Source organism: Trachurus japonicus, chromosome 4, assembly GCF_045865225.1.
Source record: "Trachurus japonicus isolate A0001 chromosome 4, Traja_1.0".
Taxonomy (NCBI): Eukaryota; Metazoa; Chordata; class Actinopteri; order Carangiformes; family Carangidae; genus Trachurus; species Trachurus japonicus.
Window position 1 is genome coordinate 3,373,712 of NC_140910.1, and position 21,998 is coordinate 3,395,709.

Genomic DNA, 21,998 nt, shown 5'->3' on the forward strand with positions numbered 1-21,998 from the left:
CACCAAAGGTGTTAAAAGACACTGTGCACGACAACATGTGTGAGCTCCTGTGTCTAAGTATAGAGTGCGTGTGTGTGTGTGTTGTTCTCTCTCTCTCTGGTTGCGTTCAGATCTGGTATTAACATCCTGCTCAGGTGATCCCGTCACCGGTGGACAGCTCTGAGTTCAGGTGTGAACACGCTCGAGATGCATTCAGGACAAATCAGAGATCCCATCGCTCAGACCACATTCAGAGGAGGTCTGGTCCTCGTGTGGCAGTGTGTGAACACAAATGTGTCCTGACAACACTGAGGCACAACACAGTCTGATTAGTCCCAACACTTTCAGTTTCATCATCAACACAAAATATTTTACCGATTCAGATGAATAAATCCTGATTTCACTGTAGAGCTGTGTGCAGCATGATGACTCACCCAACCTCCTCTTTCCTCCCTCTCTCTCTTTCTTTCTCTCTCTCTGTCACACACACATACACACCAGGCTGGTTGAAAAGTAACAACAACCCACATGTGTTTATTTGCATACAGATCAGGCAAGCCAGATCCGATCACAAGCGGTCACTCAGGAGGTGCATGATGCATTTTAATGCCAAGTCAGAACAGGACCTCTCCTGCATCCTTTCTCTTCCTTCACTTCCACAGTCTGCCTTTGTAGTCGTGTCCTCTCGTGCTCACTTATCTGGGCCGCATCATGACGCTGCAGCGCATGACGTGTGCACCAAGAGCCAGGACAGATTAGCTGCTTCTCTCCCTCACCTGGCCTCCATCTCTGACCAGCTTGCTGCTCTTCATTACGTCAACACACACACACACACAGCCTTCGACTAACAGCTCATGACACGTATTAAGTCCCTACTTTCCATAATTGACTTAAATGGAGAAACCTAAACTGTGTCACTGTGTCATCTGCTGCGTGTCAACAACAAAACAGAGATGGACAAATCAAAAACAGATAGTCGCTATATTAGACAGCTTGGTTTAGGGCTGGGCAATTAATCAAAAAATGATCTAAACCCACATTTAGAGCCTCTGTTTTCCCTCCCCATAATGCACCATCCCCTGAAAACAAAGTGCAAAGTGAGCCTCTTGTACCCAAAAAAAGATAATCCAGGGTCTTCACTATGTACAGTAAGTCGATTACTGCTGCTGCTGCTGCTTCAGAAATGGAGGTAGATGCACAAGTTAAAGGGATACTTTACCCAAAATCGATAATTTGCAAGATTTGCTGCAAGATACATCCAATGGTTTACAACGACAAACGAACATCTCGCAGCAAATCTTGCGCATGTGCACAAACATCAACAGAGCCACTTTTTCATGTGGCAGCTTCAGGACACTTGGGTCAGTACAGACGAGCAGTATGGAGGTATTTGGATGTTTCATAGTGTGTGTTTTGGTGACTCCAAAAGTTTTCCCAACCCTTCGTTGGCATGACGGTGAGTAGAAAATTGGTGAATTATGGATTTTGGGTGAAGTATCCCTTTAAGGTGTGCTTTTTGTTTATAATTCATCTCCTTCAGCGTTTGTGTTCTCACTACACACTGTTCTGTTGTCGATAAACACACATGGCGATGGCGCTGCGACCGAACTACACAGCTGGTAAATGACTGGCTGTCACTCGCTGTGATAGGCTGCTTCAATGAGCCAGGTGGGACTGTCTGTTGGATGATTGGATGTGACCGGTTGTTTATGAGCTGGAACGTATTTCTTATGCTCTTTCATGTTGCGCATTTAGTGGGTAGGTCTTCATTTTGAATTACAATGCGTTTTGTCCGTAGACTGTATACGTCTAGCGATGTGGCTCAGATTACAGGTTAGAGCAGTGGGGGGTATGACATCATTGTTTCACAAAAGATCTGTTATGGAGGGCAGTGTTTTCAGATTTTCCCACTCTGGGACACGTTTCCAAAAAATACCGTTCTAGCAGTTTCCGTCTGGACGAAACACCGAAATGATCAAATACTTCGGATTCAATGCGTGTGCTGTGTCCTCAGTGCTGAGGGGAGAAGGCATATAGAGACCAGTGTGATGATGACTTCTTATACACTGGATTGTCAACTCACAAAAGCCTAGTCACATGGTTGGATATGGCAAACACACACACACACACACACACCCAATAAAACACCAAAATAAATCCAGATGTTTTCCTCCAGAGCCACATCTGAGGAGAGATTTGTCAAGCAGGCAGAGGACGCAGATTCTACCAACTACACTCTGCTTTTATTTGGGTGCAGTAACCAGTCGGATAGAGAGAACCAGACAAACAGGGGGATACAGAAAGAGAGAGAGAGAGAGAGAGAGAGCCCAGGATCCATGTGGGCAGAGGTGGAATGTGGGCCAGGGAGATGTACCAGGGCTCGCCAGTAAAAGTAGGCCAGCGCATCTGCCAGCCAGGCAGACAAAAACATGTCGTCACTGCTCAGAGGAAAGGCTGGGAGCGCGTGTGTGTGTGTGACGGGGCCTAAAAGCTCAGCCCCTGGTGGACCGAGCGTGTTTGTCTTCTTGTTTTGCGTGTGCGTTCTAATTTCCATCCACATGGAAGCGTGGAACAACGCAGAGCAGCAGTTTGTTCTAAACCCTGCTGATCCTCTGTAATCCTCTCCACTGGTGCATCCTCGGAGCAGCCGGGACGCTGTGGCTGCACTGGTCAATAGCTCTCTCTCTTTCAAACACACACACACACACACACAGACAGAGGCTCTGCTTGTAACCACCTCAGTGAGAGGTTACATCTGCCCCCACAGGGCCCCCCGTCAAGAGAACTATCCTCAGATTCCCTTCTATACCTGACCCTGACTTCTTGCACACACGGTGAAATTGCCGCTCCGAGCTTCTCCCTGAACTTCTCTCTGCCTACGTAAACTGAAGCTAGCTCAGGGCAGGACAAGATTTTCTCTGTGAGCGGCAGCACACAGTTCTGATGTCTGCTTCCAATGAGTCCTACGCTGACTCAGGAATGAAGCGTCACAGCCACATCCTCTGGCACATTTTTTTTTTAAACTACATTTTTCTCAATGTATTTACTTAAAACACTTTTTTTTTATTTTAGTCCGGTCAGATTAGATTAATTATCTCAGGCTGTCACCAGTTGATAAGTTGCAAAAAAAAACAAAAAAATGCAGAAGCAGAGCAGGAATGTTGAAATGCAGAATGAAGTCAAAGAAAGCCCGTAGCACAGATAACTAGGTCAGTGAGTTGTCATCCCTGTTGCTTTCATCGCCGGTATTCAAGACTGATAAGATCCAATCAGGAGGCGAGGCAGGTGTTTGCATCAGGCCTGTGTTTCTGTCCACTACGACACCACCCTGGGGCGGCTTCAGCAGCGTTTCCAAAAGTCTCACTTTGGGCTGCAGTGGAAGTGGCAGATGTAGAATTACAGGAGAAGAGGCAGAGAGGGTTTCGGTTTTTGCGACTCCATCGGCAGGAATTTCGCCAACAGACAAACAGTGTGGTGTGGTGAAGGGAAATATTCCAGATGACAGATATTCTTGTTTGCTGCTGCTACAGACAAATCTGTTTACGAGCAGCTCTACAGTACGTGAAGCAAGACGCAGCCTGTGAGCAGTGAGCAGGTTCGGAGCGGCGGGCTCATTTTCCCTAAGTGCTTTCATGTCGTGCGCTTACTTGCACTATTGGAGCAACACAGGCAAACCCCCACATACAGTACTGCCTCGCTTCGGGAAATTATGAACCAGGCCTCTCCCTCTCTCCACAATCACTGTCTCTACTGTATTACACAACTCAGAGTATAGTCAGTGTGTGTTAAAGGGATAGTTCAACATTTTGGCAAATTGGCCCATTGCCATAATCCCTATAGTCATAGCAGTGGGTTCGTTACCTTTAATTGTTGGTGCAAGCTATTTTTAGGCCGGTGGAGCAGAACCGTGAGCTACTCAGAGCTACACTACGGAGGCTAATGGGATTTCTTGGTTTCCCTCATCAAACTCATCAAATACACAATCCAACAACTCCAAAACGCTCTGGTGGACAAGTTGTGACCTGCACATTCACCACGCTATGAGATAATAACGGAACGTTACGAGACAGAGTTGTTTTCGAGGTAAATTCATGCAAAACAACTCTGTCTGGTAACGTTCCATTATTATCTCATAGCGTGGTGAATGTGCAGGTCACAACTTGTCCACCAGAGCGTTTTGGAGTTGTTGGATTGTGTATTTGATGAGTTTGATGAGGGAAACAGAAATCCAATTAGCCTCCATAGCGTAGCTCTGAGCAGCTCACGGCTCTGCTCCGCCGTTCTAAAAACAGCTTGCACCGACAATTAAAGGTAACGAACCTACTCCTTAGACTATAGGGGTTATGGCAATGGGCCAATTTGCCAAAAGGTTGAACTATCCTCAGAATTGTCCCGACCTGTTAGGAGAGAGGTGGGAACATGAACAAGATTCAAGCCTCTACTGATTCACTCTCTGTGTGTCCAGGATCAAACAGCTGCTCGAGGCTGAGCGGTGCTCACTTGAAGACATGCTAACACAACGACAGGAAGGATGTTACTCTAACGTTCTGCTTTTAAGACTGACACACACGCACGCACGCACACGATCGGTTAACAACTGATCAATGTTGCACCTGGCAACAGAGGCAGGTTCATCATTACAACCAGCCGGCTCTTTATCTGCTCTCCCGTCGTATACGGAGGAAAATATTGTCCATCATTTGCCAATGGACCATTAGATAAAAATTTTTAAAAAGAGGTCCACGCTTCAAATATCAGCAATGAATAATAAAAGTGAAGATTATTGTATCAGCTTATATCCGTGTTAATGACACTCACGGCAGCGTGACCACACACTCTCTCTTCTGTTGGAGCAGAACCTGATTGGTGACTTTTCTGCTGAGCACTGGAACAGGCCCAGGAGTTCCTAGAAGAATGACACAGTTTCACCTGGCTCCCGCTCAAAGTCAGGGCCTCACTATCTGATAAAAGCAGTGGAGTTGATTCTTTACAATGACAGATCCTACAGTCCACACTATAGCTTAACTCACTGGTGAAGCCTGTTTGTGTGTCTGAGCTCTTTGACAACACCGGCTCTGTGACGCACAACAAATTCACACAGCAGGCTTTCTCTAGGATGTGTGTAGTGTGTGAATGAACAGACACACCTCTATTAGGAAAAAGCCTGTGGCACCAAGTAGGTCAGCCAGCAGGAACATGAAAGGCTGATTTTAATTTTGTGTAAACAGTACAGTCAATTTACATTCATAAGTAATGATTAAAAAAAGGGAACCTGACTTTGAACTGAAGCCATGTTAACAATGGCACTTATTATGGCTGAAAAATTAAAGTAAATATCATCAAAATCATTATATGCCAGTTTAGTGACATGCAATATCCAAATGTGTCATTAGAAGCCATGCAGCCTCTGCAAACATTATTAATTCTATCATTTTTTCAATGGCAATTAAATACATGAATTAGAAATCTTAATTCAGATTTCTTTTTTTAAGTATCATTTAGGTAAGTATCATATTTTTTACCTATCATTTAGGTTCTAATGATGAATTCATAGTATGGTTACAAAAGACCTAATTAGACCAAAATTGTAGTTCAAAAACATGATGGTTAATTAAATCTAACATATATTGGATTAAAAAAAATGTTGCTCTCAGGGATGATTAACATAAATATGTAAATTATCACCATTTGTTGAAGTGCCTGGTCAGAGCATGAGGTAATTGAAAGACCTGGTTTCGGTTTAATTTCTTCTGTATTCAGAATCGTCACATGTTAAATGCCTTTATTAATTATAACACTACAGTTAAATCCAGCTAACATCTCCTCTTTGACGCCGACGCAGACAAAAGGCTGGCAGACGGCGTGGTGGTTACAGTGAAGCTGTGACGGTGTGAAGCGGCGCATCGGTGCCCCAGTCAGACAGGGATCAAACAGGCTTGGGAATGTGACATCGGGAACAGTGGCTCGGGACAATGGGGCCGAGGGGACGCAGCCATGTGATATAATGACATTTGATAGGAAAAGCCATTTTTACAGTGGGCCGGGACGGGGTGGGTGTGGACTCCACAATGCATGTGCATTCTTCAGTCGGTATATATGCATCAGCGGGCACAGTGGGGGAACAAAAACCCATCAAACATTCACCACAGAACACAGTGTACCAACGAGCTGCAGCGGAGGGAAACGTTTACATTAGCTATATGTACAGTGGCCTCATGATGAGCAACACGGAAGCTCATGTCAATACTGATAGTCTGCCTTTGAATAATACATTGTAAGAATATTTATCAAATCTGAAACATGCCAGTAATTTGAGGAATTTCCTTTGGTATCTATCTATCTATCTATCTATCTATCTATCTATCTATCTATCTATCTATAGATTATACAATATATTATATAATTGTATAATATAAATTATACAATATGTTTTATACTGAAGTGTTGTTTCATATAAATATGTTTTATACTTAAGTGTATAAGATAGATGCAGCTTGTCCCTGTAAGATAGATTCTTATATGTCCATGACAAATGTCATTATAAAAGCCTGTGTTATAGGACAATGGATACTTTCATTTAGCAGACAGCGTGTGGAGAGCAGATCTGATGTCACTGGTGTGCTTTTATTTGCGAGCTTCAGCAAAACATGACTTCGTTAGCTTTAGTACATAATGTTCTTTAGCGGCTCTGTGTGGCAACTATATGGACGGGGCGTCTTTCTGTACACTCCCCTCACCCACGCGGCTCACAGGCACATGTGCACACGCACGCACGCACATTTAGACACTTGCTGCACGAGCCCATCGACAAAGGAAAGGGAAGACAGAACTAGACCCCAGACTAGAGCCACTCAAGTCAGTCAGTAGCTGCTGGAGGTAAACAGTGGAGAGCTGTGAGCAGCAGAGGGGGAGGGGAGGAGAAGGAGCTTTTTCCAGCAAGAGCAAAATAGTCCCTTTCTCCAGCAGGAGAGAGAAAAGCAAAGACACTCCTGGTTTTCAGTGTGGTGAGCTAGTGTCAGTGGTTTATGCTGAGATGCATTAAACCAACTGATGATGGGAGGTTGCTATGCCTAAAGCTGTAAAAAAAAAAAAAAAAAAAGTTGATACAACCACAATAAGGTCAAACAAAAAAATACGTTCAACCTGTATGCTGAGTTGTCAAATAGTCAAATCACTCCACGTCGTGCCCTCTTTTCACACACGCAATGAAGGACAACAGAGTTGTGCTTGTGACGCAGGTCTCCACCTTTAAGCCCAACCACCTCCACCCTCCGAGTACAACACACAGCAACCCAGTAAACAGCAGTGTTTTCACCATAACCACTGACAGAGCCTCGGGGCCACTCAGGCTCTACCCATTCCCAGAAAAATATTATGTGAGCGACGGGATTCTGCACAGAAGATCCTGCTGCCAGATAGTAAACAGCTATCATCTTAACCACAGCGCTCTGCTCACTTACTATTGTCAGTCTGCTGCTGCTGAAAACTGCAAGCCTCGACACAATCCATGTGTCTTTTTGGTGACAAACCTGCGAGGTAATGGCACCAACGTGGAAGTGAAAGTGAGGAGGCTGGATGGTTATTTGTAGCATCTGCACGACACCTGATGAGGACAGGTCAGACAGCTTCTTTGTTGTTATTTTACCCTTTGACATATAATGGACACTAGCCTACCATCTCCTGAGTCTAAGTAATGTGATGTCAAACCAGGTTCAGGCTCCAGACTGCTCCTAAATGGGGGCATTTGACCCATACATTTGAGAATTAATAAATAAATTTGTTCAGCCAGTACATTTGCCGTATGTTTTTGTTTTTTTAACACTGGTGAAATGTGGAAGAGGCAACTCAAAGAATCTGGAATCTGTCTTTACATGTGACAGGCCAATGTGTGTGTGAGGCAGGGTTATTATAGTTAACTAAAAGTAAGACTAAAACTAAAACTAGCAGTAAAAAAAACAATTGAGTAAACTGAAATAAAAATAAAAATGTTTATTCCAAATTCTCCATAAAGGAAAACTAAATAAAAACTACAATGAACAATGTAAAACTAAGTAAACTAAACTGAATGTCAGGTAACATCAGCTTAGTTGTAGTTTTCTTAGAGATGCTAACGCTAACGTGGCAGGAAGAAAACGCCACAGCTCAATATGGGACGACCCAGGTAGATAATACAGTAACGTGATGAAGACTGATGGGAACATTATGGGATGCAACTAATAGGGAAAATCCCACAAATCTGGAAGTTCATCTTAAGAGGCTTTCTCCTGATACCTGAAAAACTAAAACTACGACTAAATAGAAACTAGTTAAAGCAGATATCAGTGGAATGTTTTTGTTAATATAAGTCCTAAATAGTCCTATTTTCCGTCAGCAATCACTTACATGAAGTATTTCAGCCTAAACACGAGTCTCTCCGTCACTCTGCTCTGCTGTAACCCGAGGAGAAAATTTTCCTTGTGGGATACAAGTGTTATCCAATGAGGGGAGAGAACGGCATGAAGGGCTGTGTGTGCAGCCAAGGGATGCGCGTGAATGTGGTGACGTAGCACGAGGACCAATTGATGCCTGACAAGGGCGGGGGCTGCTAACTCATGGTGCGTTCAAGGAAACTCGTACTTTGTGTTTTTCCTTCCTGTGAAGTCATACCAGTTCGATCTGGTACGAGTTCACGGGTCGGAAGTTACGAGTGGCCGTTATAGGGAACTTTCACAGACAACAGGACGGTAAAAACACGAGCTACGGGTTACCTGGAACGCTACCAAGTCGTAGTTGTGACTTGAAGCTGTAACTTACGGTTTCAAAAGCCTGCCTTGAACACAGCATTAGCCGAAACGGCCGTGCCGCTGTTATCTGCTTTAATTCCTCAAAAAACTAAAACTGTTTCCTCACTTGTTGAACCAACTAAAACTAAATTGAAATAAAAAAAGCAAACTGAAAAACTAAACGAAAATAAAAGCTAATTAAAATTTGACTATTTTACTACTACTAACTATAATAACCTTGGTGTGGGGATCCTGAATGAAAAGGAAATGTGAATATTTGTTTTGCAAAATGTTAGTTAGTCTATTCACTATTACTTCCCTACTAATTAACCCCTAAAGAGAGAATAAGTATTATTATATTGTTTAAAATACTGTTTGACTGTTGATAACTGATGACTCTTATGATTTGCATACCAGACTCACTACAGGCATCCTTGGTCCATTATGTTCATTATGTTTGTTGCTCATTTCACCTCAGAGTGGATCCCCGCTCTCTTGGACCGCCTCACACTCCTCATGTAAAAAGGTGCCAGTGTGAAGCACTGACAAGAGTTATGCAGCTGGAGGGCCAGCAGGCAAAAGAGCTCAGAGTGCTCATCAGTCTCCACGGCCAGTGGGCACGAATAATAGCCCGGTCTGGAGCTGCAGCCCAGGTCTGTCTCCTCACATAAAACCCAGAGCTGCAGGCTTTTCAGAGCTGGACCGCCGCCCGACACAACAACAGAAAGATGGACTCTGAGTCTGAGTCTCCAGTCTCTGAGCCAACAGCTCAGGAAAAAGAATATTTTACTGCTAAAATGAAAGAATCCACTGGAAACTGATTAGACCCAGTCAGACAAATGAAGTGTCAATATATTGACCCTATACAGTGAGTCAACTGTTTGCAGAGAAAGCTGCAGACATAAGGTCATCTTCATCTGATTAAATGACTTTATTTTTATGTATCATTCTTCACTGTATTATGCAACGGTTTTCCAGATGATAGACCCCAGGAAGACTAGCTGGTTGTTTTTTTGATTTTGTTTTGTTCTTTTCCACAAAAAACTTTATTTTACTTATCAAATACATACAAATTCTCTCAAACGGAACATGAATTGCATTTTTAAAAAAACATTTATATTCTCTCTATTAGACTAGCTGGTTGTGTAGGCCTCAGCTAATGGGGATCCATAAATAAATAAATAAACTAAACACTCACAAACCCACAGTGACATCTTCCAATTGCTTTATTTATCTGCCTGTCGAAAAGGATTTTTTATATTTACAGCCAAATAAATGAGAGCCCTGGCCCCTGAGACCTGAATATGTTTGGCATCTTTATTTGACAATTGACTTAAAATAGCTATTTTCCGTTGGCTGAGCTGACTCATGACTAGAGTGGAGCCCCAATCTGTCTTTCAAATTGAATTGTGAAAAAGCAGAAACACGAGACAGGGTATCTGGTCAGCTTTGATTAAAAGGAGAGAAAAGGCGACAAACAACTTGGACCAAGAACAAGAAGCCTGAATCTGGTTTGCTCACTGTGGAGGATGACTCTTACTTCTGTATGCAGGTATGCAGGCCTGTATGTACTGTAGGTAAAATGTCAGGTTTGCACTGACAGATAACCTTATGGACTTTTCTCTGTTGTGCTATAGAAACAAAGATCATCCATTGTTTTGCATGTCGATCAATGCTCTGGAGTCCTCTGTTTGGAAAGGAGAACCTGATTGGTGGGAGATGTTTTACCTTTGCCCAGAAAAAGTTAAGGGAGGGTAAGAAAACAAACGCATACATTCCAAGCTCTTCATGGTGTGTGTGTGTTTGTGGGGTCATATTGTTTTCCCTATGTTGAGAACAATGAGTGTCTGAAACGCAGCACATATCTGTACATCTGTGTCTCCACATGCACATGACTGCACAGCGTGACAATACTGTCTAAGGGCGCCTATATGCATCAGTCAGACAGCTGCTGTTTAGTGTACATATCAACAATGACCTATATAGAAGGTACTGTAGCACAGGACCAAACACAATATGAATGACTCGTGTATGTTAAAGGGATAGTTCAACATTTTGGCAAATTGGCCCATTGCCATAATCCCTATAGTCTTAGCAGTAGGTTTGTTACCTTTAATTGTCGGTGCAAGCTATTTTTAGAATGGTGGAGCAGAGCCGCGAGCTGCTCAGAGTTACACTAATCCGACAACTCCAAAACGCTCTCATGGACAAGTTGTGACCTGCACATTCACCACGCTATGAGATAATAACAGAACGTTACTATACAGAGTTGTTTTCAAGGTAAATTCATGCAAAACCGCTGATGCGCGTTCCCATCGGGGACAGTTTTTCGGCAAGCAGTCTCTGCATTTGCCTTGAAAACAACTCTGTCTGTCAGGGATTATGGCAATGGGCCAATTTGCCAAAAATGTTGAACTATCCCTTTAACTCAGTGAAGTTAGTATGCGGCAACGGCCCTGTTATAGTAACTGAAACGGGGTAAACACAAGATAAAAAACAGATAAATGCTTCTATATTCATCCCTTCATCTCTCAACCAGTGACAGTGTTCACAAAGGAGGCAGAGAGAAAAAAAATAAGATACACACACGTGTTGTAAATCACAGCAGCCATGTGTTGACGCAAGGGCATAAAATTTACAACAACGTGCTGGAGGACATTAATATCTGAGGGTTGATGAGCTTCAGGAAAAGCCTGAAGTAAGAAAGGTCGTTGTGTCCCCAGGCAGGCTTTGTTGCTTTCCATTTCACCTTCATGTTCCAAAACCAACTCTCCTTTCATGAGTGGAACAGCCAGAAAAAAAACCCCACAGAGCTTTCTCTGTTTCTCTGTCATTTGCTCTCATTGCCCTACAGGTGCTGGAGTGTGTCTATCTACTGTACGGAAATACAAGCAGTACTATCAGTGACAACAGGATACTGGTACATAACCAGGGTCTACTCACTTACATAACTCTGGCCCCAGAAAAGGAACTTTTACGATGTGGGCTGGACACATAGCCCTTTTCAACAAGAAAGTCCTGAAGCTATACTCTACGCAGGCCTGCCGCTTTCTACAGTGTCCACATTGTCTCAGTCTGAGGATGTTTTTCAGGAGAACAGATACTTTGTAGACAGAGGGAATTTACCCGTTGCTATATTTAATATAATCCATTTTCCCTGCTAACTCATTGTGACCTTTAATTTTGGCCCAAAATGTTGAACAGAGGATCACAGGACTGCATAACAATTGGAAATGTGAGATGGGAAACACGAAGGGGGAATGGGGCAGAGGTGATATATAAGGAAACAGGTTGGACAAGAACAAACCCGAACCATTCTCTCTTTGAGTCGATTAAAAACACAAACATCAAAACACTAGAAATGCACTCATTTAATTACCTTAAGTCTAATCAAAAGGCAAAAAAACCTTAATTATGCAATAATCAGGTGCATAAAACAAAACTTTATTGTCCCTACACATGCTCAGAGAATTCTAATTGTAAGTTTTGTTATGCGAGTGCAGATTAAAGTGTGTCTGCAGTCTAAGAGGAATCCCCAGCTGCTCATTTGGTCGCAGCATTATCTCATGAGTGCTAATCACATTATATAATAATAATAATCTTCAAACAGTTGTGAAATTAATAAGGATAGAAGAGGAGGACGGGATGAGAGGATGACAACACATGCAACTATTTATCGTGAGCATGCTACCGTATGAACAGAGTTTCATTTCTCCTGTCTGGTGGTTTCACATTTATCATTCAAATGTCAGCTGATTGGGGTAAAGGACGGCGAGCTCAATCTGTTTCAACCTGCAAGGAGGGTCGTGTTACAACAAGGAGAAACGCCGACACACATCTCCACATCTCATGGTAAAATCTAACAGGGGAGAAAATATACAGGTCTGCACTACAGTGAGCTGTCATTATAGTAACAAACTGGGATGGAAACATGCATCCTCACACAAAAACTCTCAAGAACACGTGCACACACTTTCTCCACCGATGCTGATGTCAAAAGCCTGAACCTAGCCTACAGAGTGGCAAAGTCCTGCCCTTCCGATTCCAGTACATGGCTCCTCAAAAGCAAAAAATTATTAATGAGATTCAATGGGTAGAATTCCTGTTTGAATTGTGCCATGGATTTCACATAATGTTGTTTGTTATATTTAAAGATTATTTTTCACGCAAAGAAGACTACAATTTAGCGCAAAGAATTTTGATAATGTTAGGTTTTGTGTGAGCCGCTTTGTGAACTACAGCTCTTCGTTGCTCTCGACGCGAATGATATAGGCCTACGTCACCACCCACACTTGAACTCTGCAACAGACATAGCGATCTCTCTGCTCCACTTCACCGCCTTTTTCCAAGAGCAGGAAGATAAGAGCATAGAAAGAGGGGAAATCATTATAAGTCGGGGCATGTGGAGAGTTGAATCGCTGTGGATGGAGAATGACGGGAGGGAAGGGTGATGACACGACACGACATAACAAGTTGTCTTTCTCTAACCCTAACTGAACAATGGCACAATAAACTGTCAAACTCTTAACATGAAAAAATATCATTTAAGCCTATAAACTACATTTGTGTAATCCAAGGCATAACGACTGGGGGATCTGAAAATAATTATTGTCTGTCAATTGAATACGATCCATTTTTTACGCTCCGAAAGGTCCAATGGGGTCTTCGGCACTCTCCACCTTTTTCCGAACGTCAAAAAGGTAAGCCGGTTTTGCTCTTCTGGTGGAATTGAATGTTTACGTTTCCATGGTTTCAGTAGTTGCGGTAAACGCATGGATCTTTTTTCTTTTTTTTTTCATTGAAAATCTGTAATCAAATGTAATCAAATTAATCACCATGCCAGCTTTTAAAGGGACAACGAGGAGTTTTGGAAAAGCGAAGCGTTTTCACACTACATTTATGAGCCTCCACACACACCGTAAAATTCTTTGACCAGCGCAAGACAGACTCATGTTTTCATTCATCAATAATTAAAGTCAGAGGTTCAAAGAGGTTCACATACCATCGTAGTTCCGACCATAAACGGCGATTCGGCTGCGTTATTCTCATGACTCGCCACGAAGGAAACGCTGGTCGGCTCGACCAGCATTTCCGCCACCACTAATAATAACAAAATAACGATAGAGACAGAACGATATATTTATCGAAAATGGGCCCATTAACAAGTGTGGGCGTAGAATAGATTCATCCACATTAACGTGAGACTTTTTTATAACCAAATAGAAACTCCTTGTTGTCCCTTTAACAATGGATATCATATCACACAAATGGACATCCATTGTTAAAAGCCAGCTTTAATAGATCCATATATTTACCACAATATGTCACTAGTGAAACCATGGAAACACACAATTCCACCGGAAGAGCAAAACCGGCTTCCGTTTTTGACGTTTGGAAACTTGTGGATACTTCACATAGAACAAGGGAAACTGAATCCGGAGGGGGGATTGGCCATTACAAACAGCACAGCTGATATATTAACAGAATGACCCCCCCCCACCCCCACCGCCCCACACACACACAGCCTCTCTCTCGCCACCAGCTGCCTGGTACAGAGCTGCTCTCTCTGCTCTGCCTAAAAAATCACTGCTACCTTGGAAACCTTTGGACCGCTGCTGCGAGAACTGCATTCCCCGTTTCTCCGCTGCTGCTGGGACGTGTGAGAGTTGGCACAGAGGAGCGAGAAGTCGACGACGACGCGCTAAAAGGAGTTTGCATTAGTAATGAAGTCAGTGCGTGCTGTGGTTGCATGGGGGGGGGAGTTCACTAGTTAAGCAAGCAAACACCTGATGTGCAAGGCAGATGTAGTAATTACACAGGACTGTACAAGGCTGCTGCACTCATGGATTTAATTTATAATGTGATACTCCGTTGGACTGCTCTTGAATTTAAAGGGCTAATTACAGATATCCTGATCCCTCAGTCATATTTCTGTCTCACTGGCCCTCAGGATGGAGAAGAACACCATGTTTTATGAGGAGCTGTTTACCTACTAGGTTACTCTTAATCCTAACAGTGAGATACCCGATCTCTCTAAAACAGTCCAATCTAGGGGAAAGAGATAATTCCACAACAAAAGAGACTGCATAATCTTTTTAGTCAAATATTTAGACTTAGTTCCTATCAGAGTGTCTGGTTTTTGTAAAGCATGGAGAGTATGAAGATAACACATCACTGTGTACTGGTGGATCTAATAAAGACACTGCAAATTTGTGCTGGTCCTTGTTATGATGAAATAAAACATGAGCTCTTAAATGTGTTTCCGATAGTAAGGTGGCAAAGCAAAGGAACCTTATTGCCTTAAGGCTGTAATTATGTAGGATCTCAAGTATTGATGATATGTACTGTAACGTCGTACATCTATTGTTGGCACAGTGATTACCGTCAGCTAGTGACACATCTGACATTAAGAGTATGGGAGCTCGGTTAAAGGTATGAACTTCCTTATTCAATCAAACTTCATGAACAAGATCGTCCGGTACTATGGAAAAAAAACGAAACCTAAGAAAAACAGGCATCTAGTTGGGCAAGAAAAGTGACAGTGAGCAGCTGTCCTAAATACTGAGAGAGTGCAGGCCACACATTGGAGGATTTCTTTTTTGACTCACCAATCTGGATAAAGGAGGCACGTTCGCTGCCCTGCTTAATCCCGTTTCAGAAACCCTGTGGACTGTTACCTGCTCCCTGCTTCTGAGATTAAACAAATTCATGAGTTGCCTTAATCTACCAGATGTCAAGCCTGTGTGTACACGTGCTGCTGAGGAACTACAAACTTCATTTATAAAATGGTAAGTGTTAAAGTGCAATGGGATGTGCTACATCTGAATAATGATGATTAATGAGGATTTTAAGTATTGAATCCACACTGACTGGTCAGCTGACATATCAATCCTTCATTATTTTAACCACCACTGATTATTTGTTTCAGAAAAAGGACATCATAACAACATTAATCATTGATCTTTAGGCTATATTTCACATAAATATAGTTATTGGAGATTTATATTAGTTTCCTAGGCGACAAACAATTTAACACATGTGTATGGACTGTAATAGCTAATATGGATTGTTCTGGGTGGATAACTTGATTAGTAAAAGAGATAGATTAACAGATAGTGGAAGCCTGGAGATAAACTAATCATTTGAATATAGTTAATCTCGAGGAGAAAACAGATCATTACAATCACTTGCATCATTTCTCTTTCAATATGCTTTCAGTCACCAAAACATTTGCCACCACAGCTCAAGTTGACTGGTTCAGGTTAGCGAGCCATGTTACTGCTCAACAGCTGAACCGAGCTAATCTGCTCCCCACCTTCAACACAGTTTAAAGACAAAAGTTATAACCCGTTTATATATGAATAAAAGCATTTTCCATTTCCAGGCTCTTCTCCTGAGGTAGAGGTCAACTACACATCAGGACACACACAGAAACACTGTTAGCAGAGCTGTAGCAGGGATGGCTCATTGATGACTCTCACATATTACGCGACAAAAAACAAAGAAATCAAGTAAAACGCCATGACGGACAGTGTGGTGATAAGGAAACGAGGTTCTCTTAATGTTACAGCTGTCATGTGTGTGACAGGTCGTTGTGAGTGTGGATGGAGGTGTGTATGTGTGTGTATGTGTCGGGCTAAGCTTACCAGCACAGGAGAGCTACAACGAGGCACACCAACAAAACGCGCAGCCTCTTCATTATCTTCCCGCGGGGACCAACATCCTCGCTCTTTGGAGTTTTCTGTTAATTTCTCAGGCTACACAACACACCGAAGACAAGCCCGGGGCCTGTTGACACTACAAGATAACAAACGCCTGTATTCTCCGGCTAAGACCTACACTTGAGGTGTGCTAATTTTCATTGTGCGGACCAGTTGTCCGCCTCTTTTTCGGTTTTAGCAGCTACTGCTGTTGACGGGTAGCTGGCTGTCGGTAAGTTCAACCCATGCTCTGTGTCCAGCCAATCAGATCGCAGCGGAGGATTTGTGGACCAATCACGAGCGACGTAGCAACACCGAGGACCCGCCCCCTGGACGGAGGATGAGTTGGTGACTGTGGGGCAGGACGCGTCACCTATTTATTGATAAGCAAATTACTAAAGCATGAGACATTTCAAGTTGTTGCACAACCGTCGGGTGTACAACGTGTCAATCTAACGGACCTTAGTGTGGTTGTGTTTGGTTTTGTCAAAGAAATTAAGTGGGGGTTTAAACCTGTTTAGGAGGCGTGGGAGTGCTAGAGTAATCTGAACACTGTGTACTTTTTTCCTCGACCCCCCAAGATACCTTCAAATAGTACTAAAACGTACATTTCCCCCAAAAAATCCTGGATAGATATTTCATCACCAATAATTTATCAAAGCTCTATATAATGCCACTTATTTTTTTCGGTACTATGTCAATTACACAATGTTTGATTTAGAGTAAAGTAGGTATAGAAATCCTGACAATTATATTTGTGTGTGTGTGTGTGTGTGTGTGTGTGTGTGTGTGTGTGTGTGTGTGTGTGTGTGTGTGTGTGTGTGTGTGTGTGTATGTGTCTTTTTTAAATGGACCTGGTGTCTGTCTATCTATCTATCTATCTATAATAGATATTTCTATCTATCTAGATAGATAGATAGATAGATTATACTATATATATATTTTGTATTTCATATATATACACAAATTAATGTATATACAAATTATACAATTACAATACAATATTGTATAATCTATAGTTTATATAACTGTATAATAGCCTATAATACTGAAGTGTTGTTTTATATAAATGTTTTATACTTAAGTCAAGTGTATAAGATAGATGCAGCTTGCCCCTGCAAATAGATTCTTATATGTTCATGTAATACAAATTTAAAATCAGTGAGGTAGCCAATTAGTGTTGATCAATTACAGTTACACTAACTACATTCTTTCAATCTACGCCTCATTGACCGGAAGAACTACATATCCCAAAAATGCTCTTCGACTAGGCTCCTAAAAATGTGCCTGTGTCCTTTTTGTTTTTAGTGAATATCTGCAGATGATTGAATGGTGAATACGACATAAAATATTTTAATTAGTATAAATTAAAATAGAAAAATAGCAAGCTGGCCCAATGTTATTTAATAAAAAAAAGTGCGTTGTTGATTTAAACCTTACACGGTGTAGATTTAAAGTGGTGGGGTCCTGAAGTATCGACAGTCATCTGTCCAGAGTGAGAACAGTTGAACAGAAGAGAAGTTTGGGTGAACACAGCTAGCTGCCTCGTTGCCCCTCACAACACAGTGGCGGGCTCCAGAAACACTGTTTTGGACTCGTAGGCTTGTAGGCTCGACTATGGAGGTGGTCCGGATGTTTGTGTGCGTGCTGTCCGTGTTTGTCGCTCTGCTCTCGGAGAGGCTGGTGGTGCTGGCTGCCTTCTCCCAGTCTATGGACGGAGACTTCACATTCACATTACCCGCCGGTCGGAAGGAGTGTTTCTACCAGACCATGAAGAAAGACGCCTCACTGGAGATTGAATATCAGGTCACAAACACTTGTATTTACTGCATTTACCTCCTAACAACTTGTAACCACAGCTCAGCAGACCTGTGTCTGCAGTCTGCTGGACCAGTGATGACCCACCGTCAACACGGCTGACATTACACTGGTCAGACCTGTTGATTATCCCTCTTATTTTTTTTTTGGTCAATATTCACGTTTTGTGCATGTTAACTCTGTCATTTACTCAGAACATCTATTCCTGTTATGTTGTATTAAAGGGTGTGTTGTGTAAGGGAATGGGGTGCAGGTTGTGTGAGTCATGAAACCTGTTAAGCTGGTCAGCTCACTCCACTGAGGTGTGTCTGGAGGTCAGTTAGTTAACTGAAATGGTAGCTTCCTGACTAACTTAGTCTGGAAGCTGCCATTTGTTATTGCCTGTGGAAGACATGCAAAGCATCTCATATTTATCTAATGTAGTGTCTACACTGGAGGGCAAGGTATCCAGGCAGGTCATGGTGCATTCCCATTGGAGAATAAGGGAGACCTTGACTGAAGAAAACACACATTTCTTAGTAAAATTAGTTATTACAGAAATTGCACCTTAACAACTTACAGAGAAAAAACATTACTAGTAAACCATCTAGACTGGCTGCAAAATGTTATGGCTCATCCCATCCCTGATGAATCAACAGACCCCATAAACCTGTTTTTTTTTTTAAATTTTATCAAGTGTATATAATATAAGATCGTGTGTGTGCGCTTTCCATCACCCACAGGTGCTGGACGGTGCGGGTCTTGATGTAGATTTCACCGTCTCCTCTCCCTCTGGTCAACTGCTGTATAGTGACTACCGCAAATCAGATGGAGTGCATACGTAAGTACCACACATTCCCCTTCAGACATGTTTTCATTTCCACACGTGCATGGATTTTATTTTTTACGAGACAGATCCACGTGCAAGCTCTCCGCTGCCTGTGTTCTCTCCTGCAGGGTTGAAACGGAGGACGGAGACTACATGTTCTGCTTCGACAACACCTTCAGCGCCGTCTCCGAGAAGATCATCTTCTTTGAGTTGATCCTGGACAACATGAACGCAGATGAAGACCCGGATGACTGGAAGGAGTACATTCACGGGACGGACATGCTGGACATGAAGCTGGAGGACATCATGGTGAGGGCACAGCCATTGTGAGTTAGGCTAGATATTAGTTTTAGACTTTGTCTGCTGTTGAGACATTTGTCATTGTGCCACCTATACTCATGGGGGGGGGGGCAAATGACCCAGCAAACACACTGCCAACAAAATAGTTTGCAATCCACCACATACAGGGAAAGTCAAAAAGGAGAGTGTCACAAGAATAGACAACGTCATGAACTCTCACCTATTGGCTGATGGCAGCCAATTGTTTCAACTTGCACCACAGTGGCCTGCACCGCCCCCCTCCCTCCCTTAACCAGAAAAAGCCTTCATTTGTGTCAGGAGTCACATAGGCGTCACTTAAAAAGAGGAAATGTATCCTCCAGCTGTGGAGGAAGTTGTTTTCTCATAGTAGAGGGAACACACCTGATATAGCTGCTTTTGTTTTCATCCTAAGAATCGCCCCCAGAGACCTGACCCGCCTCTTATTTTGATCCCTGTGTTATATAACTAATGCCTGCCTAATGGCTGGTTTTGTGTCAGGTACACAAGAGAAAACTATTGTAGCTGTGTTTTTTTCTGACATGTGTCTCCTCTTCCTCAGGACACCCTCAACAACGTGAAGGCTCGGCTGGGAAAGAGCGTGCACATCCAGACGGTGCTGCGGGCGTTCGAGGCCCGTGACAGAAACCTGCAGGAGAGCAACTTTGACAGGGTGAACTTCTGGTCGATTTTCAATCTGGTGGTTATGATGGTGGTGTCGGCGGTTCAGGTCTACCTGGTCCGCTCGCTGTTTGAAGATAAAAGGAAAATCCGTACATAACGCCGCTCCAAACGGAGGAGCAGGGAGAGAGACTGCTGCACTTGCCCACCGTTACCTTTGGGATTTTTCTTTTCAGCGGATCTTGAGTCTTCTGGCTCTTAACAAATGATGTTGCCTATACACATGTACATGCATGCACACATATGCAGACATGCTGTTGTTCTTAATAACATTTGCCACAGTTGTTACCCTGGTCCTCAGTCCACTGGAGTAGTGAGGGACAGCAGGAGTCCCTGGTCTAGAGCTTAAAACTGTCAGCCCCTCTACTTTGTAACCTCACTGTTTACGACAGGAACGTCTTTGTCTCTCTTTAAAACCTGTAAATCATTTTACAGTCCTTCCTTGCTGCTGGAAGTCTTCATCTAAAGTGACAAAACATAATCACACATCTATTTTTCTAACGGAGCCTAAAATCAGGCCAGTGGCCAATTGCAAAAATGTCCTTTTTTCTTTGGACATGTTTTTATTTGAGTGTCAAATGAAGAAAGGGTATGGTGAGGGTTTTTTTTTTTTTAAATTTGTGTCTGACAATAGTTTGAGGGGAACCAGTCTGTCAGAAAGTCTTCCTATCCATTAGCTACTCTTAAACATGTACCTTTGTATGTCACTGCCTTATTGATTTCTATTTAGCTAGCAAGAACTTTGAATACTCAAGTACTTTATTGTTCTCATGAATATTTATGTTGTCAATCACACTTTACCTTTTCTTTTTTTTGCCAAAACAGAAAAGCCAGGTTCTTAGGCAGACAGAGCCATTTTTCTACAGCTGATCTTTGGCACCAGAGAGAGCATGAAGTAAGAGAAAGTCAAAAAAATCTCGCCCCCACCCAAGGACGTCTGCACCACTGTCCTCAGTGATGACTTGTGGCCTAACTTGCTGCCAGACCTCCAGCCCTCTGCTGTGACGCTTCACAGCTGCTGACGGGTGTCTGCTTTCAGCCACCTACTGCGTGAAGATGTTGAGCCTGCCTGTCTCTCTGGTGACAGAGGTCTATTTCTATCTTACTGACACCTGCAAGGTCATTACCACTAGTACTACATGGGCGTGCTGCTCAGTTTAATATGCATGAGCCGTTCACTGCCTCGGCTCCATCAGCAGCTTCTTCATCTTGTTCTTCTTTTTTTTTTTATCCTAATGTTGTATATTTAGACTGATATTTACCTTATATTAGCCCTTGTCTGATCATTGCACTGCCACTGATGCCACAGAACAACGGATTTCTAATCATTTTGTTTTTCATATAATCTTACATATTGGTCCCTGAGGTGTTTTGGGATTATCAGGGCCTACCAGAAACGGGTCCAAGATGATGAGGAAGAAGGAGCTCTGTTCAAGAGGTGTGTTATCTCTTTGGTTGTTTCTGTACTATAGAGATGCTATATGATGACTCATGATTATGGTTGCTGCATACTTGTTTTATTGGTATTTTGTGGCTGCTCACTTCTCTGGCTGAAGGATCCGTGTTTCCGTCTTCCCCGAGCTGTTGGACAGAGATCATACATACAAGTTTCTTGCCTATATATTTTAACAGCCTTATGTTGACAGTGCAGTAAAACTAAGCAGTTTTATTGTTTTAAAATGACCCATTGCCATAGAGTATTTGTGTGTATGTGTACGTGTGAGTGTGTCACCCAGAGTATTGTGGGTGCCTGCAATAACATAAAGGATGGTTTTCACTGCTTATTAGGCTACATCCTTTATTCCTCTGCCTAACTCGCCTCACTGTGGTACCTTGTTCAATGAAAACACTGTTTGTATAAGTGATGGATTAGTAATATAAAGTTACAGTTGAAACATGTTTCTGATTTAAGTGCTTCAGAGTTCTATAAAA

General features: G+C 42.6%; 2 protein-coding genes across 6 annotated transcripts in view; one reads left to right on the forward strand and one right to left on the reverse strand.

Moving 5' to 3' along the window:
- suco (SUN domain containing ossification factor) overlaps nt 1-16,668 on the reverse strand; it is a 52,440-nt gene extending 35,772 nt beyond the window's left edge. For 4 of the 5 annotated variants that reach the window (XM_085773402.1, XM_085773401.1, XM_085773399.1 and 1 more), the window contains exon 1: nt 16,388-16,667. In XM_085773402.1, the coding sequence (XP_085629528.1) occupies nt 16,388-16,440 (53 nt within the window). In that variant the 5' untranslated portion in view covers nt 16,441-16,667. Of the gene's footprint in view, nt 1-16,387 lie in introns of all 5 variants that reach the window. The other variant, XM_085773400.1, reaches the window with a different exon arrangement.
- A 1,276-nt stretch (nt 16,669-17,944) lies between these two features.
- On the forward strand, nt 17,945-21,982 carry tmed5 (transmembrane p24 trafficking protein 5). Its single transcript, XM_085773419.1, has 4 exons — nt 17,945-18,247; nt 18,982-19,079; nt 19,196-19,376; nt 19,948-21,982. The coding sequence occupies exons 1-4, from the start codon at nt 18,059-18,061 to the stop codon at nt 20,164-20,166; spliced, it is 687 nt and encodes a 228-aa protein (XP_085629545.1). The 5' UTR covers nt 17,945-18,058; the 3' UTR covers nt 20,167-21,982.
- Nucleotides 21,983-21,998: the final 16 nt, after the last annotated feature.

What these genes read in the sequence shown, in the direction of transcription:
- tmed5 (XM_085773419.1), top strand. Translation starts at nt 18,059, where the DNA reads ATGGAGGTGGTCCGGATGTTTGTGTGCGTGCTGTCCGTGTTTGTCGCT. An exon ending in AAATCAGATGGAGTGCATAC is followed by an intron (nt 19,080 to 19,195) that starts GTAAGTACCACA and finishes TCTCTCCTGCAG; the next exon opens with GGTTGAAACGGAGGACGGAG. An exon ending in TGAAGCTGGAGGACATCATG is followed by an intron (nt 19,377 to 19,947) that starts GTGAGGGCACAG and finishes CCTCTTCCTCAG; the next exon opens with GACACCCTCAACAACGTGAA.